At 45.9% G+C, this 27,952-nt stretch overlaps 1 protein-coding gene across 1 annotated transcript; it reads left to right on the forward strand.

Moving 5' to 3' along the window:
• The first annotated feature begins 740 nt into the window (after positions 1-740).
• Positions 741-27,952, forward strand: GLCE (glucuronic acid epimerase). The gene is made up of 5 exons (XM_032232584.1): positions 741-1,116; positions 1,402-1,597; positions 20,420-21,009; positions 21,959-22,204; positions 23,104-27,952. Exons 3-5 carry the CDS (start codon positions 20,427-20,429, stop codon positions 24,126-24,128), a joined length of 1,854 nt encoding a protein of 617 aa, XP_032088475.1. The 5' UTR covers positions 741-1,116; positions 1,402-1,597; positions 20,420-20,426; the 3' UTR covers positions 24,129-27,952.

Raw genomic sequence — 27,952 nt, forward strand, 5'->3', positions numbered from 1 at the left:
CAAGGTCCCTTCCAACTCTGCTATTTTGATTCCGCCTCCAGCTCTCTTGACAGGAGAGGTTATTATGCCATCCAGGATTACGGCCTTCAGCCACCCACCCTGGGCCTTTGGCCTAGCGCTGAGGGGAGTGGAATCTGGCTGGTGTCTTTAGGGCGTTTAGCGTTTCTCGATTTGGGCAACTTTTAAGACACGTGGACTCCAACTCCCAGGATTCCCAGACGGCCGTTGAAGTTGCCACGGTTGGGATATGCTGGTGTAGGGCGCCGTGTGGGCAGAAGGTCCGCACCGCCTCTGCCTGCCTGTCCTCGTTCGTAGCGTCACCCAAGCCTGGGTGAACTCTGCCTGCCGTGGTTTATTCGAGTCACCCAGCCTTTTCGCACCGCAGCCTGGCACAACCCTCCGGGGAAAGTAGGCCTCCCGCTGGAGACGTTTCCCCGGTGAAACAACCACCTCGAAGGAAGCCGCCCGCATGGACTCCCACAAGGCTCCGGGCCCAGCGAGTTCTGTCGCTGAAGAGAGTAGGCTCCGCCCCCAACGCTCTGCGATTGGCCACGGCTTCCTGTGCTGCACCGCGATTGGCTCCCTCTGGCCTATGCTCAAAAGAGAGGAACGGCATTGCCATTGGTTGCGGAGACGGGCGCGCTAGCAATTGGGCGAGGCAGGCTTTAATTGACGGCGCCCCGCAGAGGCCATCCCACCGAAGTGCTCTCGCGGGAAGTCAGCGGGAAGAGGGCGGAGCCGCTTTCCTCAGGGCCCAGCTGGCTAGGCTGGACAGAGCGGCCAGTGGGGCGGGACGCGCTCCCTCCCTCCCTCTCTCGTCTGCCTCCCAGCGGGAGGGGCTGTGGCTCGTCTCTGGGGGGGGGCGGGAGGTCCGCGTTGCTACGGAGACGGAGCCGCGCCGGCTACTCCCGCCGGGGCCTACCCCGAAAGGCTCCCGCGGGCGGCGGGACGGAGCGGCGCCCGGAGCGGCCCTTTCGATGCGGAGAGAGCTAGCGAGCGGGCGGCCGTGCTCCTGCTCCGCCCGGACCCCGTTCCACTCTCGGGTCATGCGCCGGCGGACGAACTTCCCTTAAGCCCGCCCCGACGGCGTGGAGCGGCCGAGCCACTCCGAGCAAGGTCAGCCTGGCGGGAAGGGCCGGCGGTGTCGCTCGGAGCCTCCGTTCCAGGGCCTGTGGGCAGCGGCGCCTGGGCTGGGCCGGGCCGGGCCGGGCGTCTCCCGGGGTGCGAGGTCGTTCCTGCCCGGCTGCCGGCAGCCGCTTCTTAGTCCCCGGGAGGGCGAGGAGGCCCGCGGGGACGGAGGCTCTTCGGACCCGCGTTGAGCGGCTGGTGGGAACGTCATCTGGGGAACCGAGAGATTGAAAACGTTGCCTGGCGGCCCTTCTTTCCCCCCTGTGCAAGCAGGTCTGCTGAAGGCTTCGCGGGCTCTGCGCCTCTGGCCGCCATGCCCTCGTCCCCCCAGAAGAGAGCGGGGCTCCTGGGGAAGAGCTGCTGGGCTCTGGAGCCGCCCGTTGACGCCTGCAAAGCTCCGTCCCAAAGTTCATCTTCTTACGGCGGCTGCTGCCTGAGGACCAATTACAATAATTCCGAATTTTAGGTGGTGAGTAGCGTGGATCCGCACGATGCCCTTTAAATCAGTGGTCTCCAACCTTGGCAACTTTAAGACCTGTGGATTTCAACTCCCAGAGTTCCTGGCTGAGGAACTCTGGGAGTTGAAGTCCATAGGTCTTAAAGTTGCCAAGGTTGGAGACCACTGCTTTAGATGAATGCCCCTGCCCTGTGTTGAGGTGGCCTTCGCCGGGGGCCCCTGCATGTGGCCTGCTTCCTCCCTGCAACCTTCCTGCCTTGTGATGGAAGGGCCACCATCATTGGCACCTGAAACCGAGTCACCTCTTTGTCCCTGGAGCAGTGCAGCCCTCCCTCAGGTCTTGGCTCTGTCCATGGCCTACTTCATCTCTTGCTGCTTATTGCTTTTGTGCCTAGATTTGTGTCCTGCTTTTTGAAGCAAAGTGCCTTTCACTAGATTGTAAGTGTGACACTTAAAAACAATACAGTCCAGGAACTCTTGCTTTGATGGCTGCGCCATCCCTTTGATCTGTAGTCCTGGGACAGTTAATTGTCAGGTGTCTCGTGATGAGGAAAGAATGTTTTCCCCACTTGCCACAGTGTCCTTTCTTCCTTCCCACTGGGAGGCCTTGGCTTCTCTTGCTAATGAGGAGCCAGTGTATACTCTCTCATCCACCCTGTAATCATTTATAGCTCTTAATGAAGGAGTGAAGGCTACTTTAGACAGTGGATGGACTCTGTCATAGAAGTGGCTGGGTTTTACTGGTTCTTTATGGCTCACATCTGTTGGAACTTCATTTGCGGGAACATACGTTACATGTACCTGTAGCACACAATAGAGTGGCTAAACTATCCCAGCAAGTTTCCATCCATTCTTCCATATTTTTCCTTATTTTTCAGATGAGCTGCTAGTTGGAAATATTCTGCTGCACTTTTATGCTCATTTTCAGGAGGAAAGCTATACATTGTTGGTACTATATAGCCAGTGTCACATGACGTTTTTCCCTTTGCGGAGCTGGGAAGGGCGTGGCCTGTACTTGATGTGTCTGGCCATGGGCCCCCAGTTTGACACCCCTGCTGTAGAGGAAACTGAGGCTGCAGTAGCTTCTTGAGGTTTGGGTGAATGATGCAGCCTTGGCAAATAGTGCAGACGCACAACAGGATTGAGTCTGCTACTTATTGGGGAAAGGATTTTGTGTCAGCTGCTTCCATAGTGCGGTGTGTTTATTTGTAGAATGTAAATTGCAAAAGCCTATAGTGATTAGCAGCTGGCTGATAGCCCAGAAACATGCAAAGCTTGACAGGAATTTTAGTAAAATAGCTATCCCTGAACTGTTTTTATTATCAGATCCTTTGACAATACAATATTTCCATTTTACAATCCTGATTCTGTCCAAATATTTTTCCTAGCATAAACAATGTTTGTCCTGTGGAATTGTCAGAAATGCCAGCTTGATGTTCTTTATTATAGGAAGCAAATTAAGAGGGAGCAGTGGCATCTCTATCTTACACAAATGTTATTCTTCCTATATGAAACATGGAAATTGATGGCTCACTATCTTTCACAGCATAGATGAATGAATGACTTTCAGGTTGGATATTACCTTAAAGTCATGTCCTTTGCTTCTGTTCCTCTAGTCTAGTTGTAAACTGAAATAAATACTATTTGATAAATCCTAGCAGGAACTTGGCTCATGGGTGCTAAAATAATAAGTTTGGTAAATCATAGTCCCATTCTTTGCAAAATAATTTAGAAGTAAAAATCAGGTAGAGTGTCTTTAGCTGAATCTCTCCTTAAATACTGCTATGTTAATGTTTCTTTCTTAATCTTGGATTTTATGGGATTACAGTTCCTGTTGTCCCAAATCACTGACCATATAATGTATGTTTGGCACCATGAGAGGAAAGGTTTTTGAGTATTTCTGACAAATAGTATTCTGAAGTATTCAAGACCAGTCTTGATCTTATGGCCCATGTGGATGAGAACTATATTGAATTTAGATGTCTGGATTAGAGAATTTTTGTTCTTTTGAATTCAGAAGCAATCACTAATCAATATACAGTAGCCTTTTTTCTTTTTGCAGCTGAAAAAAAACCCCCAAAAAACCACACCATGAAAGCATATTAAGTTGTCAACTATCCATGTTGTATTATTGAGTTAAATATTAACATTTAGTCATTTTGTTCATAGAAGACAAATTAAGTAAATAAACTACTTCACATAAACCCAGTTTCTATGTAGTCTTCCAGTTTATATACTTATATACTGATACAGAAAGTATCTGTATTGTTAATCATCAGTGCACAATATCCATTTCTGTTGTCTTTCTCTTAGTTTCCAAACCATAGGCAAATAATGGAAAAGAACAGAAAACAAAATTTTTAAATGAAGAATTTCTGTCCAAAAGGGAGCCACTAAACCACATGACAACTTCATATGGACCCATGTTACTTTTGGAGCTCCATCTTCCCAGTAATTCAATCAAGGCACCAACTTGTTACAAAACCACACGTGGATGCTCATCCATGCCTGATTTTGTCCTTTTGAAATTCATTGTCAAACTGCAGAGTTTTTATTTGTAATTGACCCGAGTTCGGCAAAATACCATTCAGCCTCACAGCACAGCATAGCATATATATTGAATTATGGTGCTGATGTACCAATATTAATACAATACTGATTTCATGTAAAATGAAATTCTTCTTCACATAAAGCTACCAATTGTTTTAAGTTCCATTGCAGTTTTTGACCTATTGCAACATGCTTAAAACTATAGTAATGATATGTCTGAATAAATGAGGTTTTAATTAGCCAGTTGTTTTTAAACACATTCTTGTTTAAAGCCAGTCCTTGTGGGGTGCAGCCTATCTCTTGCCAGAAGCCCTTCTTGTAAGTAATGTAAATTATGGTCTAGGAACCCAAAGTTGTCTCAGTGGCACCATCCCTTGAGCCAGCAGTTTATTTTTCAATCCTTTACGTTGGATGTTGACCTATAGTTAGCAGTATCGAAGACCACCTGGGCACCATATTGGTTTGCTTAGGTGCCTTGTTGCTCAGTCCTTGATATTATTTCCAGGCTCTCGGTTGTATTGCTCATCCCAACATGTATCAGGAGAAAGAGAGAATGATCAGTGGGCCTTGTTATTTTAGTAAGCCTCTGGCAAATCTGGTCTTACCTGCTTACCTTCCTCACTAAATTATCAGCTCTACAGATTGCTGTTTCTGTTCCTCTAAGAAGTGAGTTACCTATCACCCACAATGCCATTCATTCATTCATTGGTTGCAGAGCCAAACCAGACAGTTATAGAGGTGCAGATGACAGACTCAATAATTCCTCTGTAGAACTGATTCAGCAGTTCTGTGGGCAGTTTGAGCTTTCTGAGTTGGCGCAGAAAGAACATTCTTTGTTTTGTTTTTTGGATGACGTTTTTGATGTTAGGTATCCATTTTAAATTTCTTGAGATATGACAGAACCTAGAAACTTGAAGGTCTCTACTGTTGATACTGTGTGTTGTCTAGTATTGTAAGAGGTGGTAGTATAGGAGGGTTTCTCCTAAAATCTATTACCATTTCTACTGTTTTGAGTGTGTTTAGTTCAAGATTGTTCCTGTTGCACCACAAGGATAGTAGTTGAACTTCCCATCTGTATGCTGATTCGTTGTTGCATCCAATGAGACCAATCATGGTTGTATCATCTGCAAACTTCAGTACTTTAACAGAGGGATCTTTTGAGATGCAGTCATTGGTGTATAGAGTGAAGTGGAGAGAGCCCTGAGGACCTCCTGTGCTAATGTACAGGTATCTGATGTGATTTTGCCCAGCATCACCTGCTGCTTCCTGTCTGTTAGGAAGCTTATGATCCATTTACAAGTGTGGTCAGGTACAGCTAGCTGATTTAGTTTAGTTAGAAGAATATCTGAAATGTTGGTATTGAATGCTGAGCTGAAGTCTACAAAGAGGAGCCTTGTGTAGGTCTTTGGAGATTCAAGATGTCGTAGGATGTAGTGCAGAACCATATTAACACATCATCTGTCGATCTATTTGCTTGGTAGGCAAATTGCAAGGGTTCTAACAGTGGATCCATGATGGTTTTCAGGTGAGCCAACACTAGCCTTTCAAAGGTTTTCATAATTACAGATGTTAGAGCAACTGTTCTAAGTCATTCAGTTCTTTGATGGAGGCACTGGGATGATAGTAGAGCATTTGAAGCAAGAAGGAACATAGCACATCTCTAGTGATTTTTTAAAAATATGAGTAAAGATGAGGGCCAGTTGGTCACCACAAGCTTTTAATCAAGAAGGAGGTATCTTGTCTGGGCCTGGTGCTTTTCATGGCTTTTGTTTGTGAAATAGATCTTGCACCTCATTTTTTGTAATCACCAGAGGTGGTGGGTCTAATGAGGTGGGGTCACTTGTAGGAGGCTTGGCTGTTGTTGGTGTGTCTGAGATGGGGATTGTGGAAATGGATGGCAGTAGTTTTCTCTCAGACCTACAGGAAAACACATTCAGGTCATCTGCCAGTTGTTGATTTCCTTCAGCCTGGGAAGGAGGTTTGCTGTAACCGGTGATATTTTTAAGAGTTTTCCACATGTTTGCTGGTTCATTTGTTGAGAACCGATTCCTTAGCTTTTCAGAGTAGCTTCTCTTTGCTGCTCTGATCTCCCTTGTTAATATGTTTCTGGCCTGATTGTACAGCTTCTATCGCCTTTTCTGTAGGCTTCCTCTTTGGTACAACGTAGCTGCTTAAGTTTTGCTGTGAACCAAGGTTTATTGTTACTGTATATTCTCAGTTTTCTGGTTGGCACACATAGGACTTCACAAAAACTGACATATGATGTTATAGTATCTGTGACTTCATCCAAGTCTGCAAAGGTATCTTTGAAAAAGGGCGTTGGTACTTACCTGATATGCCTCTTCTCGTAGTGGGGGGAGGAGTATCCAGAATGGGTTGACCTTGTCCTCTCATGATTGGATGAGTCAGATAAGCTCTTTGGGCAACGCCCCCTGGCCAGCAGGACCTCCCATATTTGACGAAGAGCTCCATCCGACTCGTTGCACCATTCACTCCAGACTCTTAATTCAGTTCTTAGCTTTTATCGTCTTCAACATCAATATTTATATAACTTCATAAAACAATGAACATAAAACTTAGTCGTACAAACATAGTCAGGGAGGGACTGGATACTCCTCCCCCCACTATGAGAAGAGGCGTATCAGGTAAGTACCAACGCCCTTTCTCCATAGTGAGGGGGGAGGAGTATCCAGAATGGGACGTACCAAAGCCTGCACGTCCCTAGGGAGGGAGACCCATGAGGCGCAATGTCCCCCGCTCATGCCAGTTGAGGCGTGGGCCCCGCCCTGTGAACTGCCTGCAACGCCCTGCGTCCAAAGAGGCTTCTGCTGAGGCAAAAGAGTCCAGTTTATAGTTCCTAGCAAAGGGAGAGGGGGAAGCCCACGTGGCTGCCCTGTAGATTCCGGCCAGGGCTGTCTGCGTGGCCCAGGCCCTGGACATGGCTGCGCTCCGCGTGGAGTGAGCTGTGATATGATTGGTGTCTGTAAGCCCTGAGAAGTGTGCCACTTCTTTCCCAACGGGTGGGAAGAGCCTGGACAGAAGTTGGGCAAATCAGTTCCTGGGTTTGGTGGAAGCAGGGGTCCACCCTGGGGATGAAGGACGTAACCCCACTCTGTCTTGGTGGAAGAAGCAGAGATCCTCCCTGGTGGACAGAGCTTGCAGTTCGTATATCTGCCTGGCGGAAGAGATGGCCACCAGAAAGGCCACCGTGAGAATCAGGAACTTAAGGGAAACTGTTCGTAAAGGCTCAGATGGAGTGCCTATTGGAGCGTCCCCTACCCTGTGTAAGTCCCAGGAATGGTACCTGAACGCTGTGTGCGGTTTGGGGTTGGAAGCCCCCTTGAGGAATTGCCTGACCATAGGATGGTGAGTCAAGCTCTGGTTCCTGCCACGCAGGAGAACTGGCGAGATGGCTGAAATCTGTCTCCTAATTGTGTTAGAAGCTAACCCTCTGTCCCGGCCTGCCTGGAGGAGGTCCAGAATCTAAGGCACTGAGGCCTGACTAGGATTGTGCCCCAGGGAATTACACCATGAGGCAGAGGCCCGCCACATGGAGCCATAGATACGCTCTGTGGAGGGTGTGCGGGCAGTCTGGATAGTCTGCATCACCCTGGGGGGAAAGGGTCTTTCCCCAGGATGCTCCGTTCCAAGAGCTAAGTGGTCAGCTGGAGCCATTGACGGTCTGGGTGCTCCAGCGACCCCTGGTTAAGGGATATCCCCTCCTGGGGGATTCTCCATGGCCTCTTCGCTGAAAGCAACTGGAGATCTGCAACCACAGCCTCCGGGGCCAGTGAGGCGCCAACAGAACCCCTCCCGCCCCCTCCCGAAGGGTTTCCCATATGAACCTGGGGATCAGGGGTAAGGACAGAAGGCATACCGACAACCCCTGGGCCAGGGGCTTCGTAGATCGTCTGCCCCTTCTGCCCCCCCATGTCTGGTACCTGGAGAAGAACCTCGGGAGCTGAGTGTTGAGGGGCGTGGCGAATAAGTCGGCCTCCGGGCGTCCGAAGCACTCCGCCAGCTCCTTGAAGATTGTTGGCTGCAGCTTCCGCTCCAAATTGTCCCCTTGGTCCAGCTGAGCCAGTCGGCTCAGATGTTCTCCACCCCTGCTATATGTTCTGCCCTCAGCGAATGTTGTCTAAATTCATAGGCTATCTGAGGTACTTCTGCGATCTCTCATAGTCGGACATCCCATTCTGAGTTTGTGGTGGGTTCTGGCATGGGGACCAGCCTGTCTGACCCTTTTTTCCCCCGACCATAAGGGTGCTATGATTCTATGGCTAGGATTAGCGCAGAGATATTCTGAATGTAAACACAGACGGAGTTTAATGGGCGGCCACTAGAGTGCGTGTAAAGATGAAGTGAGGGAAGCTAAGCTCACAATAAAGGCCTGCCACAAAGGTAAAATAATAATAATAACAAGAACCACCACAACAATAATAATAATAAAATAAAATACAAAAGGGGGCATCTTCCCACCTGATAAAACCAAGAAAGATTAAGGAAACGATAGGTCCCTTGCTGGGAGAAAGTGGCCCGAAGCTGACAAGTAGCAGGGGTAAAGCAGAACTATTTAACTCGTGCTTGGCAACTGTCTTTACCCGAAGGGATAAACAATCCAACCTATCAAGAACAGCGCCCCAAATTCAGATTAGGGACCCAAGATGAGATAGGGAAGAAATGGTAGCCTGTCTATCTTAGGCAAAGTCCAATTCCCAGGACCGGGTGGGTTACACCCCAGGGATCTGAAGGAACTGGCGGACGAGATCTCCAAACAACTGAAACTATATCTATCAGAGATCCTGGAGTACCGGAGAACCACTATAGAATTGCTGATGTGATTCCCCCCTTCAGAAAGAGAGAAAAACAGCTCAAGAGCCCAAAGCCAACATGGGTTTGTCAAAAACAGATCATACCAGACTAGCCATATTGCCTACTTAGATACGGTGACAACCCTAGTGGACCATAGGAATGCCATTGATATAGTTAACTTGGACTTCAGCAAGTCCTGATAAGGTAGACCATAACCTACTACTAGATAAAGTAGTAGAATTTGGGTTAGACATAGTCACATCAGATGGCTTGGTAACTGGTTGACCAACCGCACACACCTGTACTCCTCAATGGAACTGCCTCTTCATGGAGGGAAGAATGCAGTGAGTGCCCCAAGGCTCTGTGTTGAGCTCAGTACTCTTCAACATCAGTGATTTGAATGAGGGTGTTAGGTGTGTAAGCTAACAGTTGGGTTAGCAAAATATATGCCATGATAGTAGTACTGTTTCTTTAAGAACTGCTGTTATCTCAAGCAGTCATAAGAAGGAGCCAGTATGCCGGTTAGCTCTCTGTTTGTTAAATGCTGATGGGGGGGACGGGGGACGGGACACTCATCAGGTTTGCAGATGACCCCAAGCTGGCAGGAATAGCCAATACTTCAGAATACAGGCTAAAGATACAGAAGGATCTTGATACACTTGAACCTTGGGCACTGCCTAGGAAAATGAGATTCAATGAAGTAAGGTTCTACCTTTAGGCAACGAAGGTGAAGTGCACAGGTACAGAATACCTTGCTCCACAGTAGTAACTGTGAAGGGGATCTTGGAGTCTTAGTGGACAACCCTTTAATATGAGCCAGCAGTGTGCAACAGCTGCCAGAACCCAACACAGTTTTTGGCTGCATAAACAGAGGAATAGAATCAAGCTCCCGTGAAGTGTTCCTCCCACTTTATAAGGCCTTGGAAAGGCCACAATTGGAATTCTGCATTCAGTTTGGTCACCATGATGTAGAAAGGATGTGGAGGCTCTAGGGAGAGTGCAGAGAAGAGCAACAGAGGGGATCGGGACTGGAGGCTAAAGCCTATGAAGAACGGTTGCAGGAATTGGGTAGGTCTAGTTTACTGAAAGGAAGGACTAGGGGAGACGTGATAGCAGTGTTCCAATATCTCAGGGGTTGCCACAGGGAAAAGGCAGCCTGATTATCCTCCAAGGCACCTGAGTGCAGAACTAGAAGCAATGGGTGAAAACTAATCAAGGAGAGAAGCAACTTAGAACTGAGGAGGAATTTCCTGACAGTTAGAACAATTAATCAGTGGAACAACCTGCCTCCAGACGTTGTGATGCCCCAACAATGGAAGCTTTTTAAGCAGCTGTTGGATAGCTATTTGTCTGAAAAGGTATAGGGTCTCCTGCCCAGGCAGGGGGGTTGGCCTAGAAGACCTGCAAGGTCCCTTCCCCCTCTGCTATTGTATTGCATAGCATTGCACTGCATTGCATTTGCTCTTTGCCTAGTCACCCCCACCCTTGGAAGGCCTTGGGGGAGGGGGGTAATCTCTAACCTGATTGGAGGTTCTTCTGTCTCCCCCTGGGAGCTGCAGTCTTTAGCAGCCAGGCTGATTATTCCTCCCCCCTCTGTGTTTTCCAGGCTGCCGGGGGCTGCCGGCTTGGGCCACATGGGGCCCCTCCTCCCCCTTCTTTCCAAATGGCTCTGCAGGGCAATTGCCTTAGCCCTGCCCTCAGAACTTAGGCACAAAAAACAGCTTTTGCTAAGAGGCCAGCCTACTTCTCAGGGTCTTCTCGCCCCTCCCCCCTCCTTCTCCTACTCAAAGGAGAATGCTCTTAAGGGGGAAGCAAGAATTAGCCACAAAAAACACAGCTCTTGCTGGAGCCTCTTTCTGAGGGCCTTCTCGCCCCCAACTCTCTTTCTCCTACTTAAAGGAGAGTGTCCTTAAGGGGGAAGCCTTCTCCTATTACTAGGCAGTTAGAAAGGGACAGAACGGGCTTTTAGGCAAGATTTCTGAAGCACCGAAGCCGAAGGTGATCCTCCCCTGGGGGGGGGAGTTCTCAGGTTGGGGGGGGAGGGTTCTTCCTGCAGTCTTGTGGCAGCTGCCTCTGTGATTCATCTAGGAGGTAGGCTTGGGGGGGGTATCCACCGCCTGCCTCTAACCTCCTTAATAAGTCTCCTTTTGGCCCTTTGCTGTGTCCCCGGCCCTTGGCTAATGCCTCTGCGATGGTTTCTCATCTTTCGAGAGCGCCACAGAGCCTCCGGTTGTGGTTGTTGTTGGAGGGCCGAGAGCTGGGCTCCTGCCTGCCTCCTCTGAGCTGCTGGGGGCCGCCATCTTGGACCACGTGGTTTCAAGATGGCCTCCGGCTCCAAATTCAAAAGGCTCCTCTTTGCTGGAGCACATGGAAATGGCTTTTGCCTTTGCAGGCTTGCCATGCGGCTGCAGCTCGCCTCCCCCTGCCTCGCGCAGCTCTTTCTGAGCCTTTCCGGCTCTCACCTTGTCCACTGGTGATAGCTGCTAGCGCAGGCTTTCCAGGGCATTTTAACAACCCTCGTGGCTCAACCCCTGAGGGGAGCAGAGGAGCGCATCTGCTCCTGAGAAGCCTCTGCATCAAGGGCTGCCTCTAGGAAGCATATATGCTCTCTCCTCCTGCCTGCTCGGCAAGGGTCCTCCCTGAGTGACTCCGTCTCACTCAGTGGCCAGGGCAGCGTGCTGCCCCAGGGGGCTTGTGGCAGTCCAGTCCTTGCAGGAGGAGGCTGTGTGCGATGTAGGGAGGCAGGATTCACCGGGTCCAAGTTTATTTTCCTTAGTCCTTTGTAAATTACTCGAGGTCCAGAGTGGTGCATCCTTTCCATTGAGTGGGATGAGTCAAATATGGGAGGTCCTGCTGGCCAGGGGGCGTTGCCCAAAGAGCTTATCTGACTCATCCAATCATGAGAGGACAAGGTCAACCCATTCTGGATACTCCTCCCCCCTCACTATGGAGAACATCAGTGCAATCAAGGCAAGCCTGTAGCTTTAGCTACAGTCCTCACTGATTCAATTGTTGGTTTCATGGTTTAAAGTCTTTGACTGTAAGTAGGTACAAGATGAATCATGTAATGATCAGAATGTCCCAGAGCTTTTCATGATAAAGACTGATAAGCATCTTTTAATGTTGTGTAGCAATGGTCTAAAGTATTCTTGCTCCTAGTGAGACAATTGACATGCTGAAAATATTTGGTAGCTCTTTCCTTAAGTTTGCTTTGCTTAAATCCCCTAAAATAATTGAAAGTGAATCTGTATTTAACTTCAGCTCACATAATCTAGTCAGATAGAGTTCGTAATGCATTGTTTACACAAGCTTGTGGAGAAACAGACATAGCAATTAGGATAAATGAGGAGAACTCACATGGACAATAGTATGGTTTGCAATTAATAATTAATGTCTCTAAGTCCACATCACATAATTTCTTTTGTATAGTTTTATCCGTTCTTTTTACCCTAATTTTTCTGCAATTGTGTCTGCTCTTTGTATCTGAAACCCTGGGATATGCAGACTGCTATCATCAATTGGCTCATTTAGCCAGGTTTCAGTGAAGCGGAGAGCTGCTGAGTTGTAAAAATCAGAATTGCCTCTATTTAAAAGGAGTATTTCATCCATCTTATTATAAGCAAGTGAGTATAATTTAGTCGGAAAGAGTGAAGGGAGAGGGTTTTTTAATTCTACTGATTTTGGAAATAATTGTGCAGTTCCAGGGGTTGTGGGAACAGTTTTATCATTTTTTTTTTCTTACTAACAGTTTTACTCTTGAGGTTCGTTTTCCCTGGTAGTTTCCTTATTGCTATGTTAAGTTTGGATACAAACTTCTGCCTTTACTGGGACTTCTTTGTGTTCAGGGATGCTAGACTCTGTAATTTCTCTTTTAGCAGTACAATTAATTACATTGGATGCAGGTATCATTTGAATTCTCCCTGGGCAGGAATACAAACACAGCACAGACTTTGCAAAATACTTTCTCTATAACTTTGTTGTTGTCCATTAATGGTCCCAGTAAATTGAAGAATGGTTAGTGTTTTGCTCCCTCTTGTGGCTAATGTTCAAATTAATATTGTAGCCTTTGGTTCTCTTAAAAAAATTAAAATATATTTTTGTTTAAAAATGAAAAAAAAACCTTTTTAAACGTTTCAAAAATTAAAAATGTTGTTTTTTTGCAAATTAAATCTGTTTTTCAATCCGAATTATTTTCAGTCACTTATTATAAATATTGTTTACTTATTTAAAAATAATTTTAAAAATTGTAAATAATTGTTTGAAAATAAAAAATTTAAAAAGAAATCTATAAAAATTACTCAATTTGGAAAAAAAACAGGATTTACAGACATTAGCTGTAATGAAGTTACTTTTCCTTCCTTGAAAGGAATGGGAAAAAGTAAGTCCAGGCTTCTCTTCTTTTTTTATTTGTGTTCCAAACCACTCAGGGGGAAAAGGGGAAAGGAGGTATGCAAGAGTAGGCCAAAAAATTGAGGGGGAAAGGGGGAGGAAAAATGATGTAAAAATGAATAGAGAAAATAATTGTGAGCTGCTTTAAAAATTCTGTTAAAAATTAGTGATTTGCTCCCACTTGTGGCTAATGTTGAAAGCTTGCAGCCAGTGTAGAAAGGGAATAGAAAAAGGAGAATAAAGAACTGCTCTAGTTCTGTGTGTGTTTGTCATGAGTTTCTCCTCCCTGTTTTTGTCACCAGAGAAACTCCCTGAATAAAGTCTACAGTTTATCTACACTCTCTGTGGATAAAGTCTATATATCCCTGTTAAAATGCCAGGTTATTGTGATATAAAAAGGATCAGACCAATTACTTCAGAATTCCATCTTTAATATAACTTAAGCTGTACAATTGAATTGAAAAACAAACCAATCTTTGGGGGTGGGGGGGAATAACACCTAAAAAGTCCCACCAGCTTATATATGATATTAAAGGTGGAAAAATTTCTTAAGTGATTTACCTTGGTCTAATGTTTTTACATTTCAAAACCTGGCATTTTAACAGGGATATGTCGACTTGCTAAAGAGGTCTCCAACCTTGGCAACTTTAGGACTTGTGGGCGAACTTCCAGAGTTCCTCAGCCAGCTGACTGAGGAATTCTGGGAGTTGAAGTCCACAAGTCTTAAAGTTACCAAGGTTGGAGACCCCTGTTCTAAAGTGTAGTTTACCTCCAGCGCTCTGCACAAGAACAGCAAGAGAAGCACTTATTATACAGCAGAAATTCTGAGGCATCTCTCGAGCCATTTCAAAATCACTCCCTCAGATATGGGATCATCCTATCATTAGAGTCCCTAGTGATTCCCTGCTGTCAAAAATACCTGTTGTTTGCACCAATGGAAATTATTTGCATACTAATAATTTCACTTTTAGGTGACTAACATTCTCCATAGTGAGGGGGGAGGAGTATCCAGAATGGGTTGACCTATCCTCTCGTGATTGGTTTGAGTCAGATAAGCTCTTTGGGCTCCGCCCCCTGGAAGTGAGCCTGCCCAGTTTTCTGACTCAAATCGATCGTGAGAAGTTGCTCATTCGAGAGCTCCAGGAATTTACTAGGATCTAAAGGAAAATTCATTTGGACCCGTCGAGTTTTGCCTCCCTGCTTCACTCCTCCTGCAGGATTGGGACTGCCACTAGCCCCCTGGGGCGGCAGGCTGCCCTGGACACTGAGGACATCCGAAGACTCTCAGTGAGGAGCTTGGCCGGGCAGCAGAAGGAAGGGCAAAGCCTCTAGCAGGCAGCCCTAACCAGGAGGTCGGGCAAAAGCCTCTAGCAGGCAGCCCTAACAGCTGAGGCTTGTAAGAGCTGGAGATTTGACTCACCCCAATCAAGGGAAAGGTTGCACCTCTCCAGACCTCCAGTAATTTACAAAGGATTAAAGAAAATAAACTTGGACCCGGCGAATCCTGCCTCCCTTCATCGCACACAGCCTCCTCCTGCAACGACCGGATTGCCACAAGCCCTCTGGGGCGGCACGCTGCCCTGGCCATTGAGTGAGGTGGAGTCACTCTGTGAGGACCCTTGCTGGGCAAGCAGGAGAACCGGGCACACATGCCTCCTAGAGGCAGCCCTTGATGAGAGGCTTCTCAGGAGCAGAAGCGCTCCTCCGCTCCCCTCAGCCACGAGGGTTTTTTAAAAAGGAAAACCTGTGCTGGCAGCTATCACCAGTGGACAAGGTGAGAGCCGGAAAGGCTCTAAAACAGCTGCGGGAGATGAGCGGCAGCCGCATGGCAAGCCTGCAAAGGCAAAAGCCATTTCCATGTGCTCCAGCAAAGAGGAGCCTTTTGAATTTGGAGCCGGGGGCCATCTTGAAGCCACGTGGTCCAAGATGGCGGCCCCCAGCAGCTCAGGAGGCCGGCAGGACAACAACCACCACTTGAGGAGACCTACAAAGGTGAGAGACGATCGCAGAGGCATTAGCCAAGAGCGAGGGAGGCAGCAAAGGGCCAAAAGGAGGCCTATCAAGGAGTTAAAGAGGCAGGTGGTGGATCAACCCCCCCCAAGCCTACTTCCTTGTTGAATCACAAAGGCAGCTGCCACAAGGCTTGCAGGAAGAACCACCCCCCCTACCTTTCTGGCTGCCAAGTAACAGGAGAAGGCTTCCTCCATAAGAACATTCTCCTTTAATTAGGAGACAGAGCGGGAGGGGCGAGAGGCTGACCGGCATCCGTAGCAAGTTGTGTTTGCCATGACTAATTCTTGATTCCCCCTTAAGAAAGCTCTCCTTTAATTAGGAGACAGAGCGGGAGGGGCAAGAGACTGATGGGCATCAGTAGCAAGTTGTGTTTGCCATGACTAATTCTTGATTCCCCCTTAAGAAAGCTCTCCTTTAATTAGGAGACAGAGGGGGGGGCAAGAGACTGATGGGCATCAGTAGCAAGCTGTGTTGTCGTGGTTAGTTCTTGATTCCCCCTTAAGAAAACTCTCCTTTAATTAGGAGACAGAACGGGAGAGGCGAGAGGCCTACTGGCCCCAGTAGCAAAAACTGTGTTTTGTTTTGTTAATCCCAAGCCGGCAGCCCCCTGCAGCCTGGAAAAACGCAGGGGGGGGGGGAAGAATATTCAGCCCAGCTGCTAAAGTGCAGCTCCCAATGGAGCCCCCAAGCAGGTTACTGAAGACCTTCCAAGGGTGGGGGTGACTAGGCAAACGGCTAATGCAATACAATACAATACTATGCAATACAATAGCAGAATGGGAAGGAACCTGCAGGCTTTCTAGCTCAATCCCCTGCCCAGGCAGGATATCCTATACCATCTCAGACAAATGGCTTCCTATGTTTGATTAGGCTGACTCTGTAAACCACCTAGAGAGGGCTGAAAGCCCTATGAAGCGGTATATAAATCTAACTGCTATTGCTATTGTCATTGCCACCCAACAGCTTCTTAAAAACTGTTGGGGCTCTCACAATGTCTGGAGGCAGGCTGTTCCACTGATTAATTGTTCTAACTGTCATGAAATTTCTCCTCAGCTCTAAGTTGCTTCTCTCCTTGTTTAGTTTCCACCCATTGCTTCTTGTTCTGCACTCAAGTGCCTTAGAGGATAGTCAGGCAGCCTCTTCTCTGTGGCAACCCCAGAGATATTGGAACACTGCTATCACGTCTCCCCTAGTCCTTCCTTCCAGTAGACTAGACCTACCCAGTTCCTGCAACCGTTCTTCATAGGCTTTAGTCTCCAGTACCCTGATCCCCTGTTGCCTTCTCTACACTCTCCTTAAGAGTCTCCACATCTCTTCTACATCATGGGGACCAAACTGAGCGCAGAATTCCAAGTGTGGCCTCCCAAGACCTCAAAAAGTGGGATTAACACTTCATGGGAGCTTGATTCTATTCCTCTGTTTATGATGCCAAAAACTGTGTTGCTCTTCTGGCAGCTGTTGCACACTGCTGACTCACATTAAAGGGGTTGTCCACTAGGACTCCCAAGATCCCCTTCACAGTTACTACTGTGGAGCAAGGTATCCTGTACCTGTGCACTTCACCTTCATTGCCTAAAGGTAGAACCTTACTTCCTTGAACCCCATTTTCCCTAGGTAGTGCCCAATGTTCAAGGGTATCAAGATCCTTCTGTAGCTTTAGCCTGTATTCTGAAGTGTTGGCTATTCCGGCCAGCCGGGGGTCATCTGCTAACCTGATGACCTCCCCCCCCCCATCAGCCGTTAACAAACAGAGAGCTAACAGTCATTCCGGCTCCTTCTTATGACTGCTTGAGATAACAGCAGTTCTTAAAGAAACAGTACTACTATCATGGCATATATTTTGCTATCCCAAATGTTAGCTTACACACCTAACACCCTCATTCAAATCACTGATGAAGATGTTGAAGAGTACTGGGCTCAACACTGAACCTTGGGAGACTCCCTGCACTCTTCCCTCCATGAAGAGGCAGTTCCATTGAGGAGTACAGGTGGGTGCACCAGTTACCAAGGCACCTGGGGTGACTAGGTCTAACCCACATTCTTCTACTTTATCTAATAGTAGGTTATGGTCTACCTTATCAGGACTTGCTGAAGTCCAAGTTAACTATATCAATGGCATTCCTATGGTCCACTAGGGTGGTCACCGTAATCTAATATGGCCAGTCTGGTATGATGTGTTTTTGACAAACCCATGTTGGCCTTGGGCTCTCGAGACGGTTTTTCTTCCTTTCTGAAGGGGGGGAATCACATCAGCAATTCTATAGTGGTTCTCCAGTACTCCAGGATCTCTGATAAATATAGTTTCAGTTGTTTGGAGATTTTGTCCGCCAGCTCCTTCAGACCCCTGGGTGTAACCCACCCGGTCCTGGGAATTGGACCTTGCCTAAGATAGACAGGCTACCATTTCTTCCCTATCTCATCTTGGGTTCCTAATCTGAATTTGGGATGCGGTTCTTGATAGGTTGGATTGTTTATCCCTTCGGGTAAAGACAGATGCCAAGCACGAGTTAAATGGTATGGCTTACCCCTGCTGCTTGTCACCTTCGGGCCACTTCTCCCAGCAAGGGACCAATCGTTTCCTTAATCTTTCTTGGTTTTATCAGGCGGGAAGATGCCCCCTTTTGTATTTTATTCTAGTTCATTATTATTATTGTGGTTGTGGTTCTTGTTGTTATTATTATTAATTTACCTTTGCGGCAGGCCTTTATTGTGAGCCTTAGCTCCCCTCACTCCATCTTTACACACACTCTAGTGGCCGCCCATTAAACTCCGTCTGTGTTTACATTCTGAATATCTCTGCGCTAATCCTAGCCATAGAATCATAGCACCCTTATGGCCGGGGGGAAAAAAAAAAAAAGGGTCAGACAGGCTGGTCCCCATGCCAGAACCCACCACAAACTCAGAATGGGATGCCCGACTATGAGAGATCGCAGAAGCACCTCAGATAGCCTATGAATTTAGACAGCATTCGCTGAGGGCAGAACATACAGCAGGGGTGGGCTCATCAGAGCCGGCTGGCTCAACCGGACCAAGGGGACAACTTGGAGCGGAAGCTGCAGCCAGTTGACCGCTTGGCGGTGGAGCGGAGCATCCTGAGGAAAGACCACTTCTCCCCCAGGGTGATAAGGACTATCCAGGCCGCCCGCAGGCCCTCCACAGAGCGCATCTATGGCTCCACGTGGCGGGCCTTTGACTCTTGGTGCAACTCCCGGGGGTTCAACCCCATCCAGGCTACGGTGCCTCAGGTTCTGGACTTCCTCCAGGCGGGCCTGGATAGAGGGTTAGCTCCTAACACAATTAGGAGACAGGTCTCAGCCATCTCATCAGTTCTCCTGTGTGGCAGAAATCAGAGCCTGACACACCACCCCATGGTCAGGCAATTCCTTAAGGGGGCCTCCAATCTCAGACCACCTACGGTACACAGGTACCCTTCCTGGGATTTACACAGGGTATTGGACGCTCTAACGGGCGCCCCATTTGAGCCATTACAAACAGTTTCCCTTAAGTTCCTGACCCTGAAGGTGGCTTTCCTGGTGACCATCACTTCCGCCAGGCGGATATCCGAACTGCAGGCGCTGTCCACCAGGGAGGATCTCTGTGTCTTCCACCAAGATAGGGTGGTGTTACGGCTGGATCCATCCTTCATTCCCAAGGTGTGCTCCTGCTTCCATCGAGCCCAGGAACTGATTTTGCCCAACTTCTGTCCAGACCCTTCTCACCCATTGGAGAGGAAGTGGCACACTCTGGACGTTAGGAGGGCTCTGAGGATTTACCTCAGGAGAACCAGGCCAAACAGGAAATCCGAAGCCCTGTTTGTCTCCTTCCAACCAGGATCCCTGGGTAATAAGGTAACTTACACCACTATCGGCAGGTGGCTGCGAACCTGCATTGCCACTGCTTACCAATCGCAGGGGTTACAGACACCAAATCATATCACAGCCCACTCCACACGGAGTGCAGCCACATCCACGGCCTGGGCCACACAAGCATCCCTGGCCGAAATCTGCAGGGCAGCCACATGGGCTTCCCCCTCTCTCTTTGTTAGGAACTATAAGTTGGACTCCTTTGCCTCGGCAGAGGCCTCGTTCGGCCGCACGGTGTTGCAGGCGGTTCACAGGGCAGGACCCGTGCCTCAACAGGCCTGAGTGGGGGACATAGGGCCTCAGGGATCTCCCTCCCTAGGGACGTGCAGGCTTTGGTACGTCCCATTCTGGATACTCCTCCCCCCTCACTATGGAGAAAGGGCGTTGGTACTTACCTGATACGCCTCTTCTCATAGTGGGGGGAGGAGTATCCAGTCCCTCCCTGACTATGTTTGTACAACTAAGTGTTATGTTCTTTGTTTATATTGTTATTTAATTATTGATGTTGAAGACAATAAAAGCAAAAAAACTGAATCAAGAGTCTGGAGCGAATGATGCAACGAGTCGGAGAGAGCTCTTCGTCATAAAACTGGGCAGGCTGACTTCCAGGGGGCGGAGCCCAAAGAGCTTATCTGACTCAAACCAATCACGAGAGGATAAGGTCAACCCATTCTGGATACTCCTCCCCCCACTATGAGAAGAGGCGTATCAGGTAAGTACCAACGCCCTTTCTGCCCATGTGCCTGGGACCCTAAAGGAGATGGAGCGGGTGCAAAATAGGTCCTTCTGCCCACAAGCAGACCCTTTTTTTGTGGTCCTGGATTGTGTTCTCACTGAAATCTCTGAAGCCAGTAGGTGCCTTTTGAAGATGTGACTAGGTGATCTAGTCCTCATTTTGTTTTTGTCCCTCCTTTTTTCACTGTATGTTATTTTTATATTATTCTTCATGCATTGTTCTAAAGTAGTTTAGATTTCACAAATCCCTGCAAGATTCTACTATGCAAGAAATGGTATGGAATATTGTTAAAATAGTGTTACTGTTCTCTCTGACATGAAGCTGCTGATGCAAAATACTACGTACTCTTTCCCCCAGAGGGATCCCTGGAGCAATCAGCTGGGGCTTGGAACTGTTCAGTTTGCATATTGTTTCATGTGCCCAATCTGCTCTTTTACTCTGACTTTTAATTGAATTGAATTTTTATTTTAGGTATGGTATGAATATGCGTTGCTTGGCAGCTCGGGTGAACTATAAGACTTTGATTGTCATCTGCCTTTTCTTCTCCTTGATCACTATCCTGCTGTGGAATCGGTGCACCAGTGGAAAAATAGCACCTTTCCCGCATGACTTGAGCGGCAGTGTGAAAGCAGATGGATCAGAGAAGCGAGTGGCTGCATCAGAGAGCAGCCAGTGTGTGAACAGACCACCTAAGCAGCAGAGTGAGGAAGCATCGCCCCAGGAGCAGCAGAAGGCTCCCCCCATTGTTGGGGGCTTCCATGGGAACAAAATCTTAGGGCTGAAATATGAAGAAATTGACTGTCTAATCAATGATGAGCACACTATTAAAGGCAGAAGGGAGGGGAATGAGATCTTCCTGCCTTTCTCATGGGTGGAGAAGTACTTTGAGGTTTACGGGAAAACTGCCCAATATGATGGCTACGACCGGTTTGAGTTCTCCCATAGTTACTCCAAAGTGTACACCCAGAGAGCCCCCTACCATCCGGATGGTGTTTTTATGTCATTTGAGGGCTATAATGTGGAAGTCCGTGACAGAGTGAAGTGCATCAGCGGCGTTGAAGGTTTGTTATTTTTGTTCAAAATATTTACAGATCCATGAGGGTGTAAATATTGATAGCTAAATTTTGATTAAATGCTTGTATTAAAACTTTAAAACTAGAGGTTGCTTTCAGTATTGGAAGTCAAAAGAAATAACCTCCAGGGAGTTTTGTTCTTTTTTAAAAAAAACATGATGGATTTTAATAGGAAATTTAATGAACTAGTTGAGATTTATGTTAATTATATTGTTTTTGTTCCACAGTGAAACAAAATAAATGTGACCTTTGAGAACACAGTAAATTTACAATAAGACATCCATGATGTAAAAGTAAACATAAAAAAAATCAAGCAAAAGTTTTTTGCCCTCCACAATCCAATGTTTCAAAGCCAATAATGGAGAGGGGGCAACCTCTTTTCCATGGGCAGGTTGTTCCCTAATGCAATCACATAGGAAAGTTGCAATTGAGTTAAGCCAGTGTTTCTCAACCTTGGAGCTTCAAGTCATTCTGAAGGATTCTGGGAGTTGAAGTCCACATTGACTTAAACTTATCAAGGTTGAGAAACATTGGGTTAAGCCATCCCAACTCCCTTAGATAGTATTGCTTGATATCTGCGTACTTGAATAGAAATAGTCTGCATATCTGTCAAAGCTTAAATACAAGAAATTCCACTTTGGCATGCTTATTTGAAACCTTTAAAAATCCATATTGAGCAGTACCCTTATTGGACCAATTGGTGCTACAACCTGTGAGGTTTAACATTCTCCACAACTGTTAGTCAGACAAGGGCATACAAAAACAGGAGATATGCCTGTTTTGAAACCACGGAAACAGACCAAGCCTTCCCAGACAGCCCCATTGGCAGATTCCAGGAGGAAAATGACCAGTTTGAAGGAAGACTGGGACTTTTCAGGAAGAAAAGCCACCCTGAAGTTTGGTGTAGAAATGCACAGAACGTTCTCTTATGTTTCAGGTGTGCCGCTTTCCACGCAGTGGGGACCTCAAGGCTACTTTTATCCTATCCAGATTGCCCAATACGGGCTCAGCCATTACAGCAAAAACCTGACGGAGAAGCCTCCCCATGTGGAAGTGTATGAAACGGCAGAAGAGAGGGAGCAGGGCAGCCCACCAGGCAAATGGATGGTTCCCAAAGGCTGTTTGGTCACAACGTTGCTGGACAAATCCCGATTCACAAATGTCAAGCAGTTTGTTGTTCCTGGTGAGTCAAGTGGACAGCAAGTTGCCTTTCCTTTGGGTAAAGTTCGGCATTCCTGGTCCATGGTTCTTATTCTTATTCTGGAGGCCCAGAAGGCAAGAGGAATGTACTCAGTTTTAGACGATGTGCCTGGACGTCACTTCCCATCCGCACATCCTGTTCCCAAATCGTTGAACTGTCATGAGATTGATGAGTGCATGCAAAAACACACTTGGGACTGCCAAAATCTTCTAATTTGAATGTCTCCGATTTAGCATTGTACATGCCTGACTCCAAACTAATGACATATTGAGGAAGTCACATGATGCTTGATCTCATTGTGGCCTGGACAGCATTCACCATAACCCCTGGGATGACCAAGTGTTGTAGAATCTCAGGTCCAGAAATGTTCCCTTCTGATAATATTGAGGTTGGCAGAGTAAAGGGAGGGAGCACTGTCTGATCAGATAGAGTTATGGGAGGGGGGCCAGCAGGCAGGAAAGAAGAACTTTGGGGAGTTAAGTTGAGGAACAGGTGGAACCTAAAAATTGTGAACAGCAAGCATTGATGAGGCTGGGAAAGGAGATGGTGTGATCCAAGGCCAGAGACACCCATTTGAGCTGTGAGTTGGAAATTTCTAATTGATTTTTACCAATAGGGATATTGCTGCCAGATTTAGCTTTATAAAGCACAAACTTTTTGCCTGGCCTTCATGTTTTTAATGTGTAAATAATGAAGGGATTCAAGCTGATATGTTTATTTCACCCTACTGATTGAAGTTCTTTGGGAATTTGCTGAAACATGCATCTTGGCTGAAGAGCTAATTAAGGGAACTTGTGGGTCAGTCCGTCAGTACACAGGAAAAAAACCCTCTCACTTTGCTTCCTGACCATCTCTGTATTTCTTCCTTTGTTTCCCTTCAGAAAACTCCGAGGGAGCGTCTCTCCAGCTGGGGAACACAAAGGACTTTGTCATTTCCTTTGACCTTAAATTATTAACGAATGGGAGCGTTTCAGTGGTCCTTGAGACAACCGAAAAGAACCAGCTGTTTACAGTGCACTACATCTCAAATTCTCAGTTGATTGCTTTTAAGGACAAAGAGATTTTCTATGGAATCGGAGCCAGGACCAGTTGGAGCACAATCACACGAGATCTTGTCACTGATTTAAGAAAGGGTGTCGGACTCTCTAACACAAAAGTGGTCAAACAGACCAAAATTATGCCCAAAAGGGTGGTGAGGCTGACTGTGAAGGGAAAGGGCTTCATAGATAACATCACTATCTCAACCACTGCCCACATGGCAGCATTTTTTGCTGCCAGTGATTGGCTGGTGAGGAACCAAGATGAAAAGGGTGGCTGGCCAATCATGGTAACCCGGAAGCTAGGGGAAGGGTTTAAGTCTTTGGATCCAGGTTGGTACTCTGCCATGGCACAAGGACAGGCAATCTCCACCTTGATTAGGGCTTACCTGTTGACAAAGGACCATACTTTCCTCGGTTCGGCTCTGCGAGCAACAGCCCCTTACAAGCTCCTGTCAGAGCAACATGGCGTGAGGGCTGTCTTCATGGGCAAATATGACTGGTACGAGGAGTACCCAACCTCGCCCAGCTCCTTCGTTTTAAACGGATTCATGTACTCTCTAATTGGCCTATATGATTTAAAAGAAACAGCTGGCGAGAAGCTGGGCAAAGAAGCAAAGCTGCTCTATGACCAGGGCATGGACTCCCTAAAGGCCATGCTCCCCTTCTATGACACGGGCTCAGGAACAATCTACGACCTTCGCCACTTCATGCTGGGCACAGCTCCCAATTTAGCCCGGTGGGATTATCACACCACCCACATCAATCAGCTCCAGCTGCTGGGCACCATAGATGAGGCCCCCGTGTTTAAAGAGTTCATCAAGCGGTGGAAAAGCTACCTGAAAGGCGGCAGGGCAAAGCACAATTAAGCCGAGCTGATAACCAAAACCACATTTCCTTGATCTGCTGTGCTTAGGAGTTGCCATCTTTAAGTAGAAAAGTGGAACTTTGGGAACTGTGTGTCTATGTGTGTGCTTTTTAAAAAAGATTTATGTTTTCAAAGAAGTGGTCCTTAAAACCCCTTTATAATCAATTGCATTCCAGAGGATAAATACTTTAGAGATGGCACTAGAGCAGACGTCCAATGATTGGACTGAATCAAAACTTAATAAGTTTACTTTCCACAGTGATCCATGATGATACTTAATGCAGAATAGAATGTGTACTTCTGATTTCCCCTCTTCTTTTCAGAGAAATTCATTATGGATTCACAATTTTGTTGCCTGGAATTTTGCAGAAAAACAAGAATCCATTTTCCTTTCCTTAAAAAGAAAAAAAGTGAGCCTTTTTTTTTTAAAGTAGCTTTACAACATAATTTCCTGTTTGCTTGTATTCTCCAGATTGGTTGGTGTGCTGATTATTTTTTCCCCCTTGTTGAAACAATATCAGAATGTTTTGGGTTCTGTATTGAGGGATAAATCCAACAGTGATTTTGTTGTTGTCTGTTTAAAATCTCTTGGGGATGAGACTTCTCCAGGAATGTTGGTGAAGCTCCATGAAAGCAGAGGGAGCTGCAGAAGATGCAAACGGTGCTTGTCCTCTTCTCATTTGCCTCTTATGAGGTCGGCCCCAGGCGTTTCTGGTGGGATGGTATCCATCTGTACGTTTGAATGTTTTGTTCTTCGAGCACAACTACAAGCAGTTTGAGTTGATTGCACAAATATTGTAGCCATTTTGACTGTGTCCCTTGATCTACATTTTTCCACCAAATCTTGATTCTGTTACTCTTTTACATGTAACACTATGGGTTTTTTTGTATGTACTGTATATGCAGTTTATTTTCTTGAGAAATTTGAACTGTTTCCTTTCAGACTTGTATTGTTTGAAATACAATGTATGTTATTTGGAAAAATACGTCTCTGATTTACCACAAACGTTTGTTTGTTTGCTTGTTTTCTTTTTGCAGCCTCTTGATCAAGAGAGTGAGTTGAATGTTTTTGTACTTTAAATTATATTATATGAATCAGATATTCATAATGACTACGGTACTTGTTCTACATTTTTCTTCTGCCCAGCCAATTTTCTAAACAGTGCTAGCTGTCTCTTAAACCTTACTAGATGGCAACTGTTATTTAAATTTCTGTTCCTAAAATTCTGCCTAAGGACATGTTCTTGAAGAATTTCCATAGATATCTGGAAATTGTTATTGTGTTGCCAGAGCAGTTCTGTGAAACTCACATGCATCCCTTTAGATATTCTGAGTCGGTCCCTCTCTAAGCAGACTGATGGGACTTCCATTTGCGTGACCACTTAGAAGCTCAGGAAGAAAGTGAGTTATGTGAGTTACGCCATCTCTCGCAAAATGCCATTCTCACACTTAATTCTTGCTTATGAGCAGCTTTTCTGTGTTTGGCTGTTTCTGTATAGCTGATAGAAAGTGAATCTATAAATGATTTATTATTATAAGTCATGTTAAGATGCCTGCCTAAGAATCAGCTCAAGAGGTCAGTTTTTTTCATAGATGTTGAAATGTCACTGGATGATATTTTAGCAGAGTAGCTAATCTTGACCAAAATTCAGTTTATAAGCAGTTCACAATCCTGTCTAAAATCTTTCCGAGCCTCAGTTCTCATGCAGCAAAACCAGATGCCCTGACATCTCGAAATTCCTTTTCCTTCCCATATTGCAAAATGGACAGAAACAATAAAAGGTGTATTTTAGTATTTTTAAAGCTATGAACACGTTCTGACATTAAATTTCTTAGCATATACATTATAATATCAACCTCTCTGTTAGAACTGTTGTGATCATATGATTTCAGACCCCTTCCCAATGTTCATCTTTTTTCATTATATATCACATGCCTCATTTCAAACTTCCATACAGAGCTAAAATAGTTCTTATTTTTAGAAGTAAATCCCCAGGTCCCAACTATAAAGGGTCTTTATTTTTAAGAATCGGTTAAAATATTTTGAGGCAAAATATTCTTCCCAATATAGCTTCCAGGCACTATTTTGCTCCAATTCCCTGAATTCATGTGTGAGAGAGAGAGAGAGCTGTGTCTGTCTGAAGATACAGATCTCAGAAATCCTGCATGCAATTCTTGGAGCCAAGAATTTGGCCGGAAGTATATATAGACTATGAAGAGGAAGCTGTGAATGTCTTACGAATACAGAATTTCAAAGTGAAAATTTAATATTATTGATGGAATTGACATGTAACTTAATATGTTTTCATTAAGATGGGCACAAATGGTAACATTTTCTGGTTGACAGGATCAAATAATTTTCTTCCAGAAAGTTTCCAGCAGAGCATATCCTCTCATCCTTTTGGCATTCACTACTTTTTCATTCCTCCCACCCCTATCTAGTTCTGTCCAGGAGAAAGCAGGTCCATTCCGTGCACAGAACATTGGTTGCTGCTGGGTTAAATAGCTGGAGAGCTGTAGACAGAACATAGATGGAATCTGGAAATGCTCACCCTTGCTGTGATAACAAAAGAGGACATTATAGGACATTTTCCCAACAACTATGTATATATCCAAGCAATATATTAACTCCCCTTATTTTTGCAGTTGATGGCCACTTGGATTTGAAGCAGTGTGTGCAGAGTTTTGGATTGTACCACTTTGTTGATTTGTTAGTGCCTTAACTCTTGTGGCCATTACCCTCATGCAGTAAGAATACTGGACTTGCTCATTCAGTGGCTTCCTCGTGCAACCCTCTTTAGGGTATAGGTATCTTTCTAGGCCCATTGGGATAAAATTTAAATGTGACTTATTGTGTGTATGAAGGTTCGGGGTGGCTCCTTCACAGTCTTTGATTATCAGAGAGAAACCTAAAATTCTCCAGTAATGTTCATCAGGTTGAAACAGGTGGAAAATGACAGGGCTTCCCTTAAAAGATCAGAGGCAGCTGTTGACAAGCTGCACTGACTATGAGCAGGAATCACCATGTATGATGGGACAGATTCACCTTGTATGAGGCTGTCACCTGAACGTGGTATTTTCATTCTTGGCACGCTATTGATTTGTTACACTTGTCAATCTTTGTAAATTTGACAACTATTTGGTAATGCTTGTATGATGCAGCCAACCATTTTTTTGCTTTGGATTTGACCACTTCTTCAGTGGCTTTTGTGAATTATGGATGGTGGCTGTCACTGGAGACCGCTTGTTCTCCTTGCTTAAGAAATACCATGTCTGAATTAGGCCTCTTAATTATATAACAAAGGGTGTATGATAAGAAATTTCAGGAGACAAAGTAAATTGGAAAAAAAAGCCAGAAGAGAAGTTATAGGAAAGCCACGACATAGTCATTTCAAGAAACAAGGATTATTCCTTTGTGGTCTTGGATCTTGCAACTTTGCATCACTGTGCAGACAAGTTTGCATTGTGTTTAAGGAGACAGTGGCACAAGCACAAACATCATCACATGGTCATTTCCTGTGCCATTCTTAGTGATTCACTGCATGCAAGTTTTTCATCCTCCTAGTTGTGTGTTCCTTTTGTTTTTACTTCCGTTACATACAGGATTTACACAAATATGCAATAAACTGTTTACAGGATGCTCTTTGAAGGGCAGTGAATCCTTTGTAAAATTGTACAGACTTTGTGGTTTAAGCACAATGTGCACAGGCTAGTTTTCTATATGGCAGGACATGGGTTTTTTTTGCAGTAGGAATTATCAGATATATGGAATCAACTCTGTCCTTGTTGCTTTATAAAATTATAAAATAAAGGTTTTTAATGTCT

Source organism: Thamnophis elegans, chromosome 16, assembly GCF_009769535.1.
Source record: "Thamnophis elegans isolate rThaEle1 chromosome 16, rThaEle1.pri, whole genome shotgun sequence".
Taxonomy (NCBI): Eukaryota; Metazoa; Chordata; class Lepidosauria; order Squamata; family Colubridae; genus Thamnophis; species Thamnophis elegans.

Excerpts from the sequence above, each read along its gene's own strand:
- GLCE (XM_032232584.1), top strand. The coding sequence starts at position 20,427 with ATGAATATGCGTTGCTTGGCAGCTCGGGTGAACTATAAGACTTTGATT. Across the intron at positions 21,010-21,958 it reads GTGCATCAGCGGCGTTGAAG|GTGTGCCGCTTTCCACGCAG; the intron begins GTTTGTTATTTT and ends CTTATGTTTCAG. Across the intron at positions 22,205-23,103 it reads CAAGCAGTTTGTTGTTCCTG|AAAACTCCGAGGGAGCGTCT; the intron begins GTGAGTCAAGTG and ends GTTTCCCTTCAG.